Below are 20,567 nucleotides of genomic sequence, written 5' to 3'. Positions count from 1 at the left end.
CATGCTGGCACCAACTGGCCAAACTTATGACAATGAAAGGAGCTGGGTTTAAAACCAATGACTGAACAGTAACTGTATCCAATCAGATGCATTCAACTATTGGGGTATTCAGACAGCCAGTGGTGTGGGCTATCAGAATACAATAGCCAGCAGGTGGAGATTACGTGGCATTGGTGGAGCAATTCACCTGTGTATTGTCAGGGAATTTGGAAGTTGGTTTTTTATACTGTCAACACGGGGAGCTTTAAAATGAACCCTTCCATAAAGCGATACAATTACCCAATATTTGTTGTTGCTCAGGACCGTGTCACATCTTAATAGCCAGACTTCTCAAATAAGCAGGACCATTCCAGCTGGCAAGCAACTAATTCTACACCCAATCTGTTCTCTCCAGCTTAAAAAAAAAAAAATTTAACATAAAGTGTAGCTTTTACTAAATACCTGCATTTCAACCGTCAAGGTAACCAACCACAGTGTAAATATTCAAGTACTACTAAAGCCTCAAGAAAAAAAAAAGTAAAATAAATCTTCAAAGTCCAGTTGAGGGGAGCACAATAATGAATTCAAGACTAGTTAAAAAAAAAAAAAAAAAAAACATGATTTTCTGTGTTTGCAAGTACAGCCTTGGGGTTGCTCTTCACCATTTCCCCCAAACTTGCAAATTTATAGCTTTATACAAAACCCACTGATCTTTGGAACTATAGGTCCCATAATGCCAAGTGGTACCCATGCATGCTGGCCCATCGCCCTTTCTGGGTGCCTGTGCCAAGCACGCCAAACCTTTCTAGTCATCGCCGGCTGCCTGTGCCGCACATGCAGGCCCCTTACTGGTCATCCCGGCTGCCTGTGCCGCACATGCAGGCCCCTTACTAGTCATCCCCGGCTGCCTGTGCCGCACATGCAGGCCCCTTACTAGTCATCCCCGGCTGCCTGTGCCGCACATGCAGGCCCCTTACTAGTCATCACCGGATGCCTGTGCCGCACATGCAGGCCCCTTACTAGTCATCCCCGGCTGCCTGTGCCGCACATGCACGCCCCCTTCCAGTCCCCCCTGGCTGCCTTTGCCGCACATGCAGGCCCCTTACTAGTCATCCCCGGCTGCCTGTGCCGCACATGCACGCCCCCTTCCAGTCCCCCCTGGCTGCCTTTGCCGCACATGCAGGCCCCTTACTGGTCATCCCCGGCTGCCTGTGCCGCACATGCAGGCCCCCTTCCAGTCCCCCCTGGCTGCCTGTGCCGCACATGCCTGCCCCCTTACAGTCACTAGAGTGGTAGCTTATACAGGACTTAATGTGCAACATCACCATCACATGGAGCAAACCACATGCTCCTCCATACCCAGAAGTACCAGGTACTTCCTTCAGCAGCATGATTGCAAATGTGTCTTTCTTCCCAATGACCACTACCAATGTAAGGAGTACTTTTCCCAATGGCACAATCTTCGAAGGGGTTCCCCGAGACCTAAAAATTTCAAGGGTTCCTCTGGAGGGGAGAGCTTGGAGAAATGTTGGCTGGTTTAAAGTGAACCACACTGATGTAAATGGGGGCCTTAGAGCTGCTCCAGTAACAATTTATGAACTTGTACACTATTGGCTTCTTTTCACAATCACTTCAGCATGAAGATGAATTGTGGCACAAGATTGTGGAAAAATCGAGACCGACCCAGTGTCAACATGATGCAAGCATAACAGGAGATTGAGGTCTCTCCGCTGCGCTACTAACGACTAGAATCTAATAGGGATGGAGATCTTCAGCAATTTATCTTCCATATGAAGTAATCCTGTCCAGCTTCTGACACCGTCCAATGGTCTAGTCTTCTGTCTTCTTCCACTTCTGCTCTTTTGTTCACTGTGAGAAAAAGTAGTGAGCAGAGAAAGACTGGCAGTGGATGTGTATAGAAATCTGAGCTGTGTTTGCATATGGTCACAGCATGAAAAGCCGACTGCCAAACTCGCCGGGTGCCTCTCTTGATTCCCCTCCGTACCAGGCCATTCCCCTGCTCCAAAACTGCACGTACAGCAAAAACTTAACTGTTTGCAAACCCCGCACAATGTCCACTCTAGTGAATGAACGGACATATCCCAGTAAACAAGCCGTTTTAAAAACCACACCAAAGCTACTCCTGTAGAGTTTTAGGAACAAGGTCTAGTCTATTTAGGCTTGAGCTACATGGGAAATTCAGTAGCTCAGGGTCGCTATACTAGTAATTAACCAGTAAGGGTAGTGCTGGATTGTTGAACAGATGGGAACAAATGGTTCCCGAAAGTGTAAGCTACATAAATAGCACGTAGGAGCAAACCATTAAACTGGTGAATCAAGAGATCACACTACTTGTGTAGCCTACAGCACAGGGAGCCATTTGTTCCAATGGTTTAGCTATTGATAGCCTAAGTAATCAATCAATAGCAGTTTTAGTAGCATGGTTGCTGAATAAAATTGGAATTTCTTCCTTTTCATCTAAAGGAGTATAAAAGCAAATAAGATTAGTATAACACATTTACAACATTCTTTTCGCAAACCCTATTACAATAATTATTTGAAGGGCATAGCAATCCTTAGACCAGTGCGATAAAAGGAATTTCGTCTAATCCTAAATTTAACAAAAAAAAAAACAAAAAAAAAGTTTTCTATTAAAATGATCAAAATTATGCAGTAATCACTATGCCGCAGAAACTGACCCATCTGGGTAATAACGTACAAAAGTAGTAAGCAACAACTGTTCCTGTTTGTAATTTGCTCTGTTCATTCATATAGTAGCCACAAAACCACGTTTGTCCCTGAGGAAGCCATTTGGCGAAACATGTAGGATTAATATGTGGGAACAACCATAAGTGCGAAAACAACAAGTCTTGAATGAGCATAAAGCTGTTCATGTATTTTATAAAATATTGTTTTTATGTACCCTTGGTAATTTAATAAAATCACAATTAATTTGGCATGTCCTTGTACTAATTGCACCTATAAAGCCCCTTCCCCCCCTACTTGGTATTCTCGATACAACTGTTCCTAGTGTCTATATGGCGAGTTGCCATATTAAGATCAACAGTTTGTCCCAGCCTACCATATCGACCCCTCAATACAAACTATTCTAAAAAAAATAAAATAAAAAAAAACTAAAAATAAATAAAATTAAATAAGAAATTATGAAAAACAAACAAAAAAAAAAAAAAAACACAAACAAAAGACGCATATATAAATGATATTCAAAAAGACAAAAAAAAAAAAAAAAAAAAACACCCAAAGCTTAGAAATTTAAATCATTAAATGGTTACATTTAAAGTGCAACATGATAGCGGTTTTCTAAAGTTCAATAGTATTAAAATTCCCAAGGAATTAGGCAACCAGGATTAGCAAGGACAATTATGCAGCAAAGAGAAACACAAAGAAAATACAAATGTTACAGACTAGGTGAAAAACGAGAGTCATCAGCAAATTTCCAAAGTTTAAAAAAAAAAAAAAATAAAAAAAAAAATAAAAAAGGCAGCACAGTATTGTATAGTACGTTCCACAAGGGACTAGTGTGTGGGACACATCCTTCAATGGCTGATCAGGACAGGAAGTTAGAGCCCAGACAAAGGGGAGATTGTGCTCAGTATTGTGATCTATGACCTCTCACAGAGCTGCGAAACAATCCTTTTGCCTCAATCCGGTAATATATACATGCTGAATGCATTTCAGATTTACACACCGGACGGCTTACACAATGCCTGGTACAAATCACAGAATTATACAAAAAGCGACACCTTGTTTAAAAAGTCTCTTCTCATACACCAACCTATATCCCTGGACATGGGCGCAACACAGCCATTTTATGGGGGTTAAACAAGAACATAGAACAGGCAAAAGTCAAAAACCATAACTAAAAAAAAAAAAAAAAAAAAAAGGGTGCAACCAACTACACAGAATACATAAAGACGAAAAAAATTATAAAAATACAGAAAATATAAAAATAAAATAAATGAACAGCAACAATTAAAACTTTGCTTTAGGGTTTTTAACTGATTGTTTAAAAGTGAATAAATGTACGACAGGTTTATGAGACAAATTTATACTGTAATAAAACTAAAATTGAATATGTAGAATGTGTTAAATATATAAACAAATAAGGCAAAAAGGCTGAAATCTTCTAGTTTCCCATAACGTACGACTAAATAAAACTGCTCCAAGCGGGGCTGAGTATTTACCTTCGTAGCACAGAATGCCAATATTGTTGTTCATCTTGTCCAGGTACTGGTAGTTCAACAGATCCATCTTCATAAACAGCATTTATCGGGTTAGCAGGAAAGACCAGCTTTCTCGCTTTCCCACCAAAAAATAAAAATGAACAGAAAAGCGGACAGAGGAAGGAGGCAGACTGCTTGGGATCAGCTCCCGGCTCTCCCTAAGATTTCACAAGACGGAAAGGCCCAGCCTCCAACAACAAAAGCCGAGAAAAGTACATTAAGAGGAGAGAGAAAAAAAAATAGGGAATCCGTTCAGAGCAAGCGATGATGGTTGTGCCTTGGCAACGCTGTGGAGTCTCCGGCTACACCACAATGTTCACGTTTTGCAGAAAATAGAAAATAAGTGAAATAAAAAGTGTTAAAGGACAAAGCCAGTCAGTTCTCACAGCCCCGCTGCAAGTTCACTGCTCTGACATGCAGCCTATGCTTGGTATGACTCCAATGTAAGTCAGCTTCCTCTCTCTAGCAGGCAAGTGGGGCTGAGCATGCTCAGTGAATCCCAGGAGTCTCTCATGTCAGGGACATTCAGAACAAGACAGGCCTCCAGAAGGCTCAGTGTTTGTAAGGAGGAGGCTGTGCACAAGAGCCTGTTGTCAGAGCAGGCGGCGACACAAAGCAGAGCGCTCCCAGCCCAGACACAGGTAGACCCATGGCAGGGATTACTTAACTAAACAAAAGATTGCAGTTAGAAAAAGTGGCAGCACAAACTTATACTACCACAAGCATATTAAAGTGTCTGCAAGGATTGTATTGTTTTATTTACAACAGAGATAATGAGCCAGTAACATTACATAAATTATATTATAGGCTATAATCAACCGTCATGTGTGATAGTGCTAATGGGACAATATGGCATGGCATCTACAGTTGTGTGTCAATTAGGCTGACCATAGTTTTTTTGGTTAGATTTTTTAATACAAATAAAATTAATAATAAAAATAATAATAAAATCCCAGATTCCACCAGCCACAGAGGCGGAAGAAGAGATAGTCTCCGCTGTAACCTTGCATTCTGACAAAAAGACCCCCCAGTGTCCTTCACTGCAGACGATTGGCTAGTCTTGAATGGGAACGGACAATAAAAAAAAAAAAAAAAAAAAAAAAAAAAAAAAAAAGAAGAGGTGCATCAAATGGAAATGTTGATGCTGAAACCAAAAATGCAGGAAGCACTTGGCTGAAAAATGCATACAATTTAAATTCATGATATTAATTGAAAAGAAATTTATATACATACATACATACATACATACATACATACATACACATATTATACACACACTTAAAATATCATGCATTTAAAATTATATGAATTTGTCAGCAAGAAAAATGCATCCGTTTAAATTCTATGTACGACTTCAAACTTGTCTGTTGGTGTTAAAAATCCTGCTTGCTGCATTTTTGGTCCATTAAAAAATTTAAAAAAATAAAAGCTTGGAGAAAGGCAGGCTGGCTGACGCACCTCCCCTTTGAAATGCATTGCAAACGCAGCAATAATATGAACGCACCCGCCTTTTTTTTTTATGCAGCTTGAGTCACATGACCTACGAAAAACACACCATCAGCAGAGTAAAATTGTGGTACAATCACGTGTGTGCTTTCTTCGCCATTATCCACACCTTTATCTCTTAGCAAAATGTTGATCACACCATTTTCGGGCGCTGAAATTTTGGTGCATCTCTACTATAAATGGATTAAAGTGGCCAAATTTCAATCCAGCAATGGTCCGCTTAAAACCTTAGACCTATGTTGTGTTGACGACATAGGACAAAGGTTAGACTAGACTAAGCAGAGGGTCAGCACTGGTACATGTAGCCGCCTAAGGGTGCAGGGACAGTAAAATGCTCATCCTCAGCCACTTGCTGGGGATTCATATTCTTATGTCTTCTGTGCTCCCCAGCAGGCAAACTAAAAACGTACACGCTGCCCCCTGTAGGTGAGGGTGTAGCGTGGCAGTTTGCCTGCTGTTTACTAGACTACCAGCAAGAGAGATGCAGGCAGGGTGGTCGGCATGTCCCGCCATCAGAGGGGACCTGCAAGGATGCAGAGGAGGATGGAAAAGTGGGCAGCTTCAGGTGTGCTGCTAGTGGTCAGGGCCTGCTGTCACCAAGGCTACAATGAGGAATGGCGGGGTACACATGGCTGCGTGAGGTAGGTTAGGGTGCCCAGGGAGGAGGAGAAGGAGGTCAGGGTGAAGGAGTATGCCCCTCTCTGTGCCCACAGCTGGAGATCAGATACTCAACATGGACACCATCTGGGGGAGGACTGGTGCGAGCTCGGAGGACTGGTGCGAGCTCGGAGGACTGGTGCGAGCTCGGAGGACTGGTGCGAGCTCGGAGGACTGGTGCGAGCTCGGAGGACTGGTGCGAGCTCGGAGGACTGGTGCGAGCTCGGAGGACTGGTGCGAGCTCGGAGGACTGGTGCGAGCTCGGAGGACTGGTGCGAGCTCGGAGGACTGGTGCGAGCTCGGAGGACTGGTGCGAGCTCGGAGGACTGGTGCGAGCTGCACTGCACTCGGTGATGCTGGCAGAATTCACTTTCACCCAAGTAGACAAAATTCTTGCACCGGCCCTGGCTAAGCTCACTTTCCAATTCTCGGAAACCGATCTGCATTGGATCGCTTTTCAGGTTGTGGCGACAATAGGTTTGGCTTGCGATTGCAGTGCAACCCTCTCTAGGCTTGAATGGCCGAGTTAGAAAGGCGGTGCAATCTGTCAACTGTGAAGCAAAGCATCACAGCATGTAAACAGCCCAGTCCAGTGTAGGCTTTATGTGGCAGTCAGGGAGCAGTAAAATCCTGACCACCGGTCACACCAGCATGGTCATTTCTAACAAATGTCTATGAAACCATCTTCTCTACCACAGAATGCCTCAGAAGTTCTTGGAGATCAACTGCACAGATGCAGCCACAGGAAAGAAGATTTCAGCCATCAGACGTTTAGATTGCAGCAGGACAATTCAATTCCTGTCTTTGTGATACCTCTGGTGCCAATGGGACAGGAAGTTTCTTACTTCCTTTCTGTCCCAGTAACAGGGGCCTACCAGGCAGGCAGTCTATGGCTTCATGTACACCAGCAGCTCCTAAACGTGTTTAGGCGCTTTTGGTGTATTTGCCAAAAGCTCCTATACGCAACTCCATAAAAGCCTGTGTGTCCATATACACAAGACTTATGCCCTGTACACACAGTCGTAAATTCTGACGGAAAAGGTCTGATCAGATTATCGTTTGTAGAGAATTACGATGGAAAAAGTGCCACGCATGCTCAGATCAAATTACAAGACCAAAGCTATTGGCTACTAGCCTCTACGTAGTCCCATTGTACGCAACCAACGTCACCACGTTCCGAGCGATCGGATTTTCCGACAACTTTGTCCGACTGCGTGTATGTAACACAAGTTTTGGACAAAATCCGTCTGAAAAAATCTGACGTATTTTGTGGTCGGATTGTCCGTGTGTACAGGGCATTAGAGTTTAGGAGCTTCTGTGGTTAGGACCTTCAACCTCCCTCTCCTGAACACAGACAAACCTCATTTAGGATAGGAACGTTTCAACTGCCGGCCACAAGAAACAAAAAATTTCTTGCAGATTTTGCAGCATTTTCCCACCGCTATTGTAGGCAGGGTGTACATGGGGTTTAAGACAGCTTTTCTGAAATTGGGTTCCTCTGGAGGGTCCAAGGGGTCCCTTACTCTGGCCAACACTTGGCAGAGCTAGCCATACAAAAACACCCACTTTTAGCTTTGTAAAGATGGTACACTGGTAGCTAGTGGGAATAATGCCCCCCTTGACAGCAGAAGTCAGAATAAAAGGGTATTTCCCCCAGATCCCCAATAAATTGGTTTTAGCTTGGGGTTTTTGTGACCTGAAATTTTCATGGGTTCCTCTGGGGTAAACAGATCAAGGAAGGACGCTAGAAGATACAGTGGATCTAAAAAGTCTACATAACCCTAATAAAAAGGTCAGGTTTTTGTGATGTAAAAAATTGAGACGAGCTATATCATTTCAGAACTTTCCACCTTTAGCCCTGGTTCACATTAATGTGATTCGACATGTCAAATCAGCAGCAATTGCTTCCATTTGTGGCGCCGCAACGATTCCCAAAAGTAGTTTCTGTACTACTTTTGACGATCTCTGGGTGCGATTTCCATTGACATCTGTGCAGAAACCCACACAGATGTCTCTGAAATCAAAAGTCGGGACTGACATATGGGAATGAAATCGTTCAAGTTCCCGCAGTCAGTGAGACATTTTATAGCCATTGAACATTGTCTAGAGACAGAGCTTAGATAGAACACTGGCCTTACATGTATTGAATATAATACTGACAATAGATTACATCTGAAACTATCCAGTACAACAAAGGAATGGATCGGTTTGGTAACGTGTATTGTAGTTTTGCTACTTCAATGAAAAAGCTATAATAGTGTTTCTGCCATTATGACTGCAGTTTGTAAAAAGCAACACGTCTTTTACTGATACAAGGCCAATATAGAATGGCCATATTGTTAAGTTTGAAACAGCTCTTACTGAATGCAGGATGAAGATTCAGGCTGCTTGCTCATGTTGTATGTGCAAGGATGATGAGCAAGTACCCTTGATAAAAAAAAGTGATAGAACAGGGGGGGGGGGGGGGGGGGAGTGATGTACAATGCAGCTCTGGTGTATGATTTCAGCATCTGCCATTAGGAATAAACTCCAACAGATGCGGTCAAAGATCAGTATCCAGAAGGATACCAACAATATTGTCATGATACACTCCACTGCCTGACTGCTGGCTTTTAGCACACAGCTAAGAGCCAAACGCAGCCACGCCTGTCCCCTCCCCAGCCAAGCACTTCAGTGAGTTCTGTAGGAGCAGAGAGGTGACCAACAGTTACTGCTCTCTGCTGCGAGCGGACAGAGCTGACTGATCATCTGTCGTGGTATTAAGCCTCTTTCACGCGAACGATCCGTTCAGGTCCGCCTGTCAGTTTTTTAGGGGAACCTGAACAGATGTTCCATAGACCTCCGACATCCAACGTGCTCCGATCCGAAAAAGTGTGACGGAGGAAAAACCTACTTTTCCATCCGTCTGAGAATCGGATGATGACAGACTCTGCAGCCTGTCCTCATCTGATCTCCTATAGTGTGTGTAGAGATGGACCTGTCATCCTCCTGCTCAGCGGGGATCGATGGAGCGATCCCCACTGAGCAAGAGGATGTTCACAGGGCGGATCATCACGGATCCGCCCCGTGTGAAAGGACCCTTACGCAGTTCCTGGTCTTAGCGCCAACGTGAGACAGCACCAACACCACACAGATGCAATTTTTTTTAATGTATATTAATATATTATATTAGAATATATTATATTAGAATATATTATAAATTTATATTATATTATATAAGTATTCTCTTTGGAAAAAAGATATGCTTGAAAGGAGACATGTTAGCAATATACAAAATATCTAAATAGCAATTCTAGCACAGAGGGAAAACAAAAATCAGTCTCAGTTCGGTTAACCAGTTCGGCTCCAGAGCATTTTAAATTTTTCATATACATGTGTAAAAAAAAAAAAAAAAAAAAATTTAAAAACACACAATACCCATTTTTAGTTAAAATATAAGAAGGTTTCAGCGATTAAATGGACACCAAACATTCCATGTCTTAGAATTGTGTGCGCCTGTGATATGGCTAAAAACGGTGGTGCCCAAATACTTCAGGTGATGGTTTAAAAGCCTTAAGAGCTCATCAGTTTAGAGAGTTAACTAAGAACCCTTTCCTAGAATTATTGTTCTCATTTTGACGTTTGCAGCGATGTGTCACATATGTGGTGTGACTGTAGTTTACATGTGCGCGCAACCCTTGGCTTGTGTTTGTGCAGGGCAATGGGGGTTATGGCAATTTTTTTTTTTTTTTAAATACAATTCTTTTTATTTATTTTTTTTCTTGTTTGATATCACAAGGATTTAACAAAACACCTATGTGATAGTCGGAGGTCTTAGGAGGGGAATTTAGCCCCCTGTTCGGGAATGCTTCCTTGTTTAGTTTAAGCCTAAGTTGGGGGTGGTCTCTATATCTCCCACTCGGGTGCTACCGAAAGGTTTAGGTTTTGAAATTCTGTATGTTTTATTAATGTTGTCCATGGGCCTGTTATTTCTTATTGGCATTCAATAAAGGAATTAGAAAAAAAAAACAAAAAAAAAAAAAAACACCTATGTGATAGCAATGGGCAGGAGACAAGTACTCTTTATGGAGACATTAGGGGTTTAAAACCCCAATGCACCGCGCTGCCTGCTCTGGGAAAGTGATTGGCAGCTCTGGAGATGCATCAATTTTACTTTGAAGTTGGCAAAACAAAACCTGCACAAGCACTGCAGCAATCAGCTTCTGATTAAAAAGGTTCACTGAGCAGGTTAAGATGACATGCGGCCCCTCACTTCACAGTGAAGTTGGATGAGAAATGGTTTAACTATAACCAGCAGAAGTGGTTCACTGTTCGAACAGTAAGGATGTGGAATTCCAATCCACAGTTGGTGTAGTCAACTGAGAGTTGAGAATTTAAAGCGAGTTCGACTTTTTTTTACAGGCATCTCATCATAATGCATTAATAACCCAAATAAAAGGGATAGGTTTGCTAGTGTATATCAATTACATTTTTTTATTCTGGCCGTTGCCATGATTGTGGGCATGTGAAGCCCAAATCGCAACCTCTTCCTGGATTAGCGATGGAGAAGTGCATGCTGGGCAACCAGCATGCATCTCGCACATGCACGATGCTCCGGCAGCTGTAGCTGCAACTGATTACCATAGCAACGGGCAGCGATGGAGAAAGGTCCTGCCCCGTTACGGCAACCTAGATAGCTTTGCCTTAAATCTCGGTGTTTGTCAGGGAAATAACACAATTTTGACACTCCTGGGAAATTACATTTCCCAAGAGCACAGGCGAGGGACAAACTGATGCGGACCCGGAAGTGGCAGATTAGGAGCCACCACATAGCAACAGGGCATTTCTGGTGAATAAAAGGTTTTTCTTTAATCCAAATGTTTGTTTACTAGTGTTAACAGTAGTAAAAAAGGACAGATAATGTAAAATTGTTTTTCAGGGTGGAACTCCACTTTAAAAACAGACAAAAACACAAAACTCAGATGAGCATCTTAGCGGACGCAATATACAGGGAAATGAGAAATGGTAGCGACAAATAAACCCCTCCCCCCCCCCCCCTCCACAGCATGGGTTGAACAGGATGGTCTGGTGTTTTTAATTCAATCTTACCAACTATGCAACTGTATATTGCATCCTACTAACCCTTAAAATATGGTGGCTGCATTAGTTTTCTTTTCCAGCCAGACAAAAATTTCCTGCAAGTACACAAAAATACCAGTTGATACCAGTCAGAAGTCCAGTGCAACTTTCTGTGCACTCAAAGCATTAAACAAAAAAGTGTCAGCCTCCCCAGCCATCTAATCTACAGACCACCTCCCCCATGTAAGGGAGGTAAGTAGTAAAGGGGGTGCTTGCAGTCCAAAGCAGGAGAGCAAACTAAGGTGACAACACTGCTTCTCTATACATTCTGTACAGTGAGCTCTGTCAGCCTTGAACATGAGCTTGTTGCAAGCAGAACCCCCAGGATAAAAAAAAAAAAAAAAAAAAAAAAAAAAGAAGAAGACCAACTTGCTGGAAAATATTACAGTCTAGCCAATTCTTGTTCCGATTTACTTAAAATAGCTTACTCCTGGACAAAACAGACAAATGTAAGCTTGGTTCCATCCCACTTAGCAATATTTAGCTGTGACCTTATTCCACAAGGTGTCTAGAATGACAACTAATGCAAAATGATTTCTTAATTGGGCAAAGATAAACGCACTACATGACTGTCAGACCCCTGTGTATGGAGCTAAGAAAATCTATGTCCCGGGGGTGATGCAAAACGTGGCAATAGCAAGCTGCAGAGAGCACAGAGCTCAGTGCACATTGTGTATGGTGTTGGAGATGGAGGGGCTGATCTGGCGGGCAGTACAGGGGATTTTTTATTGTGTCTGCTCACACCAGGATGTGGTTTGTTAGGAAGAGACCTCACTGAGAGCTTGCAGATGTTTATACAGATGCAGTTGAGTCATCACAGGGAAGATCGAAATCAGCAATCACACTGGTGGGAATTAATAGCCTTATGTAGAAACCCACAAAACCTTATTTAATAACGCAGCACAAAGGATAAAGGTGTTGCATGCTGTGACCCATAGCAACCAAATATCCACTTAGAGCCGTTTAGCATAGTCAAGAACATAAGATTATTTTTTTAATGAAATACCGTAGTTTTACTGTGTTTTTTTGCCTCCTTGTAAAATCCTCTGTGAGCTTCTGAACCTCTCCTTTTCACCCTCACTTTTGTTTGGCACAAGCAGCTTCAATTGCAGCCACGTGCATTGCCCTAAGAGCACAACAATCCTAGGCCTAACCCATTTTGGGACCATAAAGAAAAAAAAAAAAGATTTTTGGATTTAAATTTGATTTTTTTTTTTTTTTATAAAATGCTTTGGGAATAAAAATCTAAGATAGTTTTCCCATTTAAGATGCAATCATAATCTAGTTTATTCAGAATGAAATGGAGCTTAGTTATGTAGCATAAGGCTGTATATTCTGCAATATTAACATTTTTGGTAAACTCAATGAATCCTATCTCTGCAAATTGAGATAACATGCATTGGAAAGGTTATGGTTTTAATTAAATAAGATTTGTGCAGTCCAAATATGTGCGATTCCAATATCACTGTTTTACGAACCTGACAGCTTATTCTAAATCACAATCCTTAATTTTGTTTGTAAATTTTAAAGATTCTAACTACCAGCAAGAATAAGTCCTTACATTTATTTCCAATTCATCATGGCAGAGCCTGTTAGTGGGCATCCACTCACCTGCTGCCATGGCAGAGCTTGTGAGTGGGCATCCACTCACCTGCTGCCATGGCAGAGCTCGTTAGTGGGCATCCACTCACCTGCTGCCATGGCAGAGCTCGTTAGTGGGCATCCACTCACCTGCTGCCATGTCCCTCACGTTGCGTCATTGCGCATCACCAACTGTCCCATTAAAGTGAATGGGACAGTTGAGTTAACTGCAGGTCAGAGGATGAGCCAATGCAGGACAGAGATGACAGTTGCTCTTTAACCACGCTACAGTGCCCTCCACCACTTCCCAGAGGCGATCAGGTCCTGTCACATCTGTGGTATGGAGATGAGTGAAGGGGGGAGATGGACCCCACCCATCTCCAGACCACTGCAGGGCGGAAGCGACATCAAAACATCACTACTGCCAATAGCCCTTAACCACTTCCAGACCGCCCACCATCATTATACGTCGGCTGTTTGAAGGCCACAAGCCGGTATCTTCAGTGAGCGGTCTGGTTTAAGATCAAAGTGGTCTCTTGCGGCGGATTCACCACAAGATCACTTTTAAAATCGATGGTGGGAGAGGGCCTCCCCCCCCCCCCCCCCGCATTCCGGTGCCCTCCACCACTTATCGGAGCCACCGGCAGTGGCGATTGGATCTTCACCCTTGCTGGGCAAGGAGACTAGTGAGAGGAAGATGGCCCCCACCCGTCTCCATAACAATGCAGGGCGAAAGCAACGTCAAAACATCACTTTCACCCACAGCTCTTAAATTATTATTTTTTTTATTGCATTTTAGTGTAAATATGAGATCGGAGGTCTTTACCCCAGAGCTCACATTTAAGAGAAGAGGTCCCGTCATGCTTTTTTTCTATTCCAAAGGATGTTTACAACCCCTTGAGCTTGTGTGCAGAAGCTAATGCATACGTGAGTAGTGCCCCGCATATGAAAGCGGTTTTCAAACCACACGTGAGGTATCACCGCGATCGATAGAATGAGAGCAATAATTCTAGCCCTAGACCTCCTCTGCAACTCAGAACATGCAACTGTAGATTTTTTTTTTTAAAACATCGCCTATGGAGATTTTTAAAGATTAAAAGTTTGTCGCCAATCCACAAGCAGCCCAATTTCTTAAAATTGTGCCCAGCTTTACTGTTCTTTTTTTTAAATGAAAAAATAAGATGTGTGCTAGTAAGACCGCTGCGCAAACACTGACAAAGTATTGCAATGACCACCATTTTATTCTCTAGGGCGTTAGAAAAAATATCTAATCTTAATATTTGGGGGTTCCAAGTAATTTTCTAGCAAATAAAAAAAAAAAAAACGTTTTAACTTGTAAACACTAAATCTCAGAAAGAGGCTTGGTCCTTAAGTGGTTAAAAAATTATTTAAATCAAGCTTTTTACTAGCAATTTATAAAATCAAATCCACTCTGGATACAATTGTACACAATTGGGCGGCAAGGCTTCAGTAAAGCACTTGCCAGAGCGCATGCTCCAAATGCATACAATGTGCATACAATGTGCATACAATGTGCATTCAGCACAAACATCCCTGTGGGTACTTTACGCAGCCCCAGCACATAACTGTATACAGCCGCATCTGCATGTCCCAGGATAGCAACAGAGGCTCTGCAGCCCCTGTACAGCTATGTGCACAAGGCCTAAGCTAGGCCACAAGTGAAGCCCATCACCAAGCTTCTATGCTACGCAGCTGTGCCAAAATGGTTTCATTCAGGCAGCAATCCTTTAAATGGGCTGCAGCATGAATCCAGAGGGGCTCTCACAGGGTCACTGGAAATGTGCATCTTCCTCTCACTCCTGTATCCATCACATTCAAACCCCAAGGCACATCTGAAAACCAGATTGATTGCTTTGAGAAGCTTCTTGGTACTTTAGTTACCAAATTTTGGTTGCAGTGTGCCTTTAAAGAACTTTATTTAAAGTGGGTATTGTGGCGGCATAAAAAACAGCCTTGGGCATGTTAACACTAGGAACAGCGTATACCCACATACAGCTGTATCAGGTCATTCATTTGTACAAGTGGTTGTACACTACACCCACGACTCTCTGAAATATGCCCCTACACACCAGTGTGCATCATCCCTTAGTTTGTAAAAGCCACACTGCAGGCTGTTGCACATTGAACGACAATTGCGCAGTCATGTAACACTGTGGTACTATGAAGTAGGAAATCATTTTTCCCCAAACAATTCAAGCTTTTTGGTGGCATTTAGCCTGAGTTCACACCATTGCAAACACAGACCTCGCATGCGATTTGCACCTGCATTGTTGTGCTGATCACATGCAATGTCTGTGCAATGCCCCCCCCCCCCGCACCACACAGGAATGGGATTGCATGGGTCTTCACACCCATGCGATCTGATTCCTGTCCGAATCCACAGTTCACACTGCGATCTGTGAACAGATCTGGGGGCATAAATAACATTGTATTGACACCTGCAGCGGTTCGCAGAGTGCAGTGTGAACCGCCTGCAGGAGAGATATGAAGCTGGAATCGCACAGCTTCCCACATCGCTGTAGTGTGAAACCAAACTAAAATCACCACTAGGTTTTTCTTTCTTGCCCAATAAACCTCTCAAAAAAAAAAAAAAAATAGTTTTTTTTAGAAAACACACTTCATTTTGGCTATAAAATCCTGCCAATTTTCCTTCATACGTTTAGGCCACACTGGTTTCTGCTCCATTTACTTGGAGTAAATACCCCACACCAGCATTTAGTCTGTATGCTAGCGAGTCCAAAAACTATGGTATATATCTGAAAATTGATCAATCCTGATGTACCGACGGCCGATCCCATTTCTTGAGCGCCAAAAATGCCAGAACAGTACAAATACTCCTCAAATGACCTCTTGTTGGAAAGCAGACCATCCAAGGTACTTAGTAAGAGGCATGTTGTGTTTTTTTTTAAAGTTGTAATTTTTTGTAACTTTTTGTGATCGACTTCTGGACAACCAGCCTGTTGGATTTTCCCTGCTCTATAAGCTCTGCCAGCAATGCTGATCTGTGTGTTCTGATTGAAGGGGAAGTCTCCCTGCTGTCAGAACACAATAGCGCAGCGGGGAGGATTCCCCCATCACCATCGAATGTTCAATTTACCGGGGTTGTGCTTTAGCCCCGGTTCACACTGAGCTGCAGGAATGAAGCCATGCAGGTTCAGCTGTACTCGCACAATTTCACTCCTGCATGCCCTGCAATCCCGATTTCGGACGCAATTTCAGAGACTTCTGAGCACTTTTCTGCACAGATGTTAACATAAATCGCAGCCCGAAATCACAAATAGTACAGAAACTACTATTTGAAATGCGTGCAGCGCTGCACCAATTAGGACGGTGCGATTGATGGCAATTGCAGATTTGATATGTTAAAATGCTCCAGTGTGAACCAGGGCTTAAGGCAGTAGTGCCACATTGTGTAACATGTAACACCTGTTACAACAATTCTTCTCTACCAGAATGCAAGCAATATGTAACAAAAGCCAAGAACAGCCGTACAGCTGGACAGCAGCGCCCCCTGCAGGCTATCATGTGCACACAATTTTACATTTAAAAAAGGCCAAGTCCACTATATAAAAAAATAAATAAAATTTTTTTATTTTTTGCACACGAGCCTGCAAAGTATTGCACCCATGATCAGTTAATGACAGGGGCTTCTGCAGCCTCTTTTTCCAGCTTTCTGTCCATACTGACAGGCAAGTGTCAATGGACCCAAGACCCCTTTCACACTGCCGCGCCCATATCGTCGGCGGTAAAGCAGAGCTCTTGCTATGGTCACAATGTGTTTAACAGCTTCCGGCCCAATGACATCATATGACCTCATGGACTGAGTGGGGAAATTTGAACGATGCCTACAGCTACAGGCACCCATTTAGAGGTCTTTTTTCAGCCAGGGATTCTGTGCAACGCAATAATCTTAGTGGCAGTTCAGCCGCTTGATTGTTCTTACAAGCGGTGGAAGGGGACATTTTCACCCCCCACCCCATCTCCCACCACCCTCTGGTGCTTGTCCAGGCTCGCCCATATAAATTGGCGAGCCGGAGAATGAATCGGTCCCTGCCCGAAGTTGTTCATAGAGATTTCTGGTGACCAGATGGTCCCCAGTCATCTCCATGACCCTCGGAGGCCCGGGCGCGATGTTATGACATCACGTTTGGGCTGGCGGATGTAAACAATCTTGGTCTTTGCAGCCTGGAGGAGAGATGTGGGGGGCGGGGGGGGGGGGGGGGGTCATACAGACCCCACATCTCTCCATAAAGAGGATCTGTCACGCATTATCCCCATTACAAGGGATGTTCACATTCCTTATAATAGGAATAAAAAAAGTGCTCAAAATATAAATTTATAAAAAAATAAATTAAAAAAAAACGCATACGCAAGTCATGCCATATATGTAAACTGCATTAAAAAAAAATCAAACGTGAGGTATCACCGCATGCATTAGAGCAAGAGCAACAATTCTAGCCCAAGACCTCTAACGCTAAACTGGCAACCTGTAAAAAATAAAAAAAAAATAAAAAATAAAATAAATACATTTAAAGCAACTCCTATGGAGATTTAAAAAAAAAAAAAAAAAAAAAGTTTGGAACCATTCCAATTTAAAGTGTGACATCTATTTACTCAGCATATCATCTTTCACATTATACAAAACAATTGGGCTAACTAGCAGTTTATGTTTTTTTTAAAAAAAAAATTCCTGCGCAAATACTGTGTGACATGTTGCAACGATTGCCATTTTATTCCCTAGTTGTCGCTGCTAAACATATTTGGGGGTTCTGAGTAATTTTCTAGAAAAATAAAAATTATGATTTTTACATGTAGGAGAGAAGTGCCAGAATAGGCCAGGTATGGAAGTGGTTTAAAAAAAAATCCTAAGAAAAAAAAAAAAAAATAAAAAAAAAAAAAAAAAAACTTTTTTTAAAATCTTGTCACCAGTAAGTGTCCCTGATCAATGCCACACCAATTATATGATGCTGCTGTACTGCACTGTTGACGTTTCTTTTTGGAAAATTAAGAAATAAAAGATGAGGATAGATAAATAAACCATAGTTTGTGGACTAACTTTCCAACAGACTAAACACAAATCTGGGTTATTATCACTAAAGAAATGAACAGAATAGTTTGGCCTAAACTTAAATATTATGAACGCATTTTTTGACAAAATATTTGGTCTTTATTTTGCAAAATAAAAATAAATAAAAAACAAAACAAAATTATTCTGGCCAATTAAATTAATTAAAAACTCAAACACCTGATGCGCCTAAATGCGTTATGCGAGTTTACAAATCAGCAACCATTTTTTCTGCCAAACCACTGCTGCCTGTAGGAAAGGAGAGAGACTATAAGGTCCAGCATACTGGAGGCCTTACAGTACAGATGACACCAAAGGTGTCCAGTTCAGTATTCCTTACCAATCAATACAAATGAAAGGGACTTTAAAACCAGGAAGGCATAGAAATCAGTAGGCATTTGCACTTAAGTTTAGAAAAAAAAAAAAAAAAAAAGGGGGGGGGGGAAAAACAAACAAACACCCAAAGCCTTGGATACCAGCTTTACCATCAATGAAACAATAAAGACACACAATACAAAAATTGCCAATAAAAAAGGTAAACGTCAGCTGACAGAGCACAACGTTCCTCCAAGTGAAAGCTGCGTTCATATTGCCCCACCTAGTGTATGCTATTGGTATAACAGGAATTCCTGAAATACTTTACCAGCCTGTCTAGTAACCTGCAGTAAACTCGGAGGAACTGAACGCAAATATTTATATCCAGACAGACATTGGGTAGTTTATTACTCAGGAAATGATCTGGAATAGAAAGTCTTATCCCAAACAGACTCAAAGTTCATAAGCGTTTGATAAATACTGTAAATCGCAGCTGTGCCCTCTGTACTGCTTTACTCTGGAAGTGTTTACTAGTAGAAGGGATTTTCCCAATTGCCCTACTAATATAAAAGGGCTTTCAGACTGAACTTTGGAAGGTAATTTACAAAGGAGAGGCTAAATGAAAAAAAAGGTACAAACTCTTTCTAGCACTTATTCAGGCTTTAGTAGATGTTTGTTTGCAGGTGAAAAAAAAACAAAAAAAAAACAAATACCCTACAAGTCAACTACAGATAATGCAAGTGTTTTAGCAAAGATCACTAAAAGCAGCCAATCAGTTTTTTTTTGTTTTTTTTTTCATTCAACCATTTCATGACAACAACACTTACACACACTGCTCAGCTATTGTATTCTGACAGCAGGGAGATTTTCCCTGCATCAGAATACAGTGATCAGCACTGCAGGATATAGCTGGCAGCACTCTGAGTGGGGAAAATGTGACAGGGCAACTGTACAGAAGTTGATCAACTGTCCTGGCCATGCATGGATCGAAATTCGACCAAACCGTCATCTAAATTTCGATCAGGGTATGGTAGAGCTACACAATTCTGGGAAAAATGAGAATCACGATTCTTTTACTTAGAATAAAGATCATGATTCTCAACAACTTTATTTTAAAGTAAAGAGAATAAATTAAACTCAACAAGTGTGTGAGATATATATATATATATATATATATATATATATATATCTATATATATATATCTATATCTATCTATCTCTATCTATATCTATCTCTATCTATCTATATCTATCTCTATCTATCTATCTCTATCTATCTATATCTCTATATCTATATCTATCTATCTATATCTCTATATCTATATCTATATCTATATCTATATCTATATCTATATCTATATCTATATCTATATCTATATCTATATCTATATCTATATCTATATCTATATCTATATCTATATCTATATCTATATCTATATCTATATCTATATACTATATCTATATCTATATCTCTATATCTATATCTCTACATCTCTTATATCTCTATATCTCTATATCTCTATATCTCTATATCTCTATATCTCTATATCTCTATATCTCTATATCTCTATATCTCTATATCTCTATATCTCTATCTCTATATCTCTATATCTATATCTATATCTATATCTATATCTATATCTATATCTATATCTATCTATATATATTACACACACATCCTTGTTGAGTTCAAAAATTTGATAGATTTTTTTTTTCCAATTACCATTTTAAAATGTAGATCTATGGGTGGTGCAGCATGGTGACATAGGGAGGACTGAGATTACCCCCTCCTATGTCACGTGCTTTCTGGATATCAAGTCCAGGCAAGCAGTCATCATATATTTATAAGCTCACATTTGTGTTAGAAAAATCCATCAGATCAATGCTGGTGCGCACACTCCACACTGTGCAGTCACTACAGTGCTTCTCGGCCGGGGTCTCAGACGAATAAACCTGGTACCGCCCACGCATTCCACCACAACGCACTGCGCTCTCTGCCGACAGTTCCGGTATCGGCGCCATTTGCTTTCCACACTGGTTTAGCCAGCTTCTCCTCCGGTCCAGGCTACATCTCGGGGTCA

At 41.7% G+C, this 20,567-nt stretch overlaps 1 protein-coding gene across 2 annotated transcripts in view; it reads right to left on the bottom strand.

The window, feature by feature from the left end:
• VGLL4 (vestigial like family member 4) overlaps positions 1-20,567 on the bottom strand; it is a 220,231-nt gene that overhangs the window by 65,267 nt on the left and 134,397 nt on the right. Inside the window, exon 1 of one of the 2 annotated variants that reach the window (XM_077452127.1) lies at positions 4,185-4,728. The exons of the other annotated variant lie outside the window; for it this stretch is intronic. Within the exon in view, the coding sequence (XP_077308253.1) occupies positions 4,185-4,266 (82 nt within the window). The 5' untranslated portion in view covers positions 4,267-4,728. Of the gene's footprint in view, positions 1-4,184; positions 4,729-20,567 lie in introns of those variants that run through there. 2 annotated transcript variants of the gene reach the window in all.

This window comes from Lithobates pipiens, unplaced genomic scaffold (assembly GCF_037356315.1).
Source record: "Lithobates pipiens isolate NorthernLeopardFrog02 unplaced genomic scaffold, aLitPip1_a1.2 Scaffold_23, whole genome shotgun sequence".
In the NCBI taxonomy this organism is placed as follows: Eukaryota; Metazoa; Chordata; class Amphibia; order Anura; family Ranidae; genus Lithobates; species Lithobates pipiens.
This window is presented reverse-complemented; position numbering and strand designations above follow the sequence as displayed.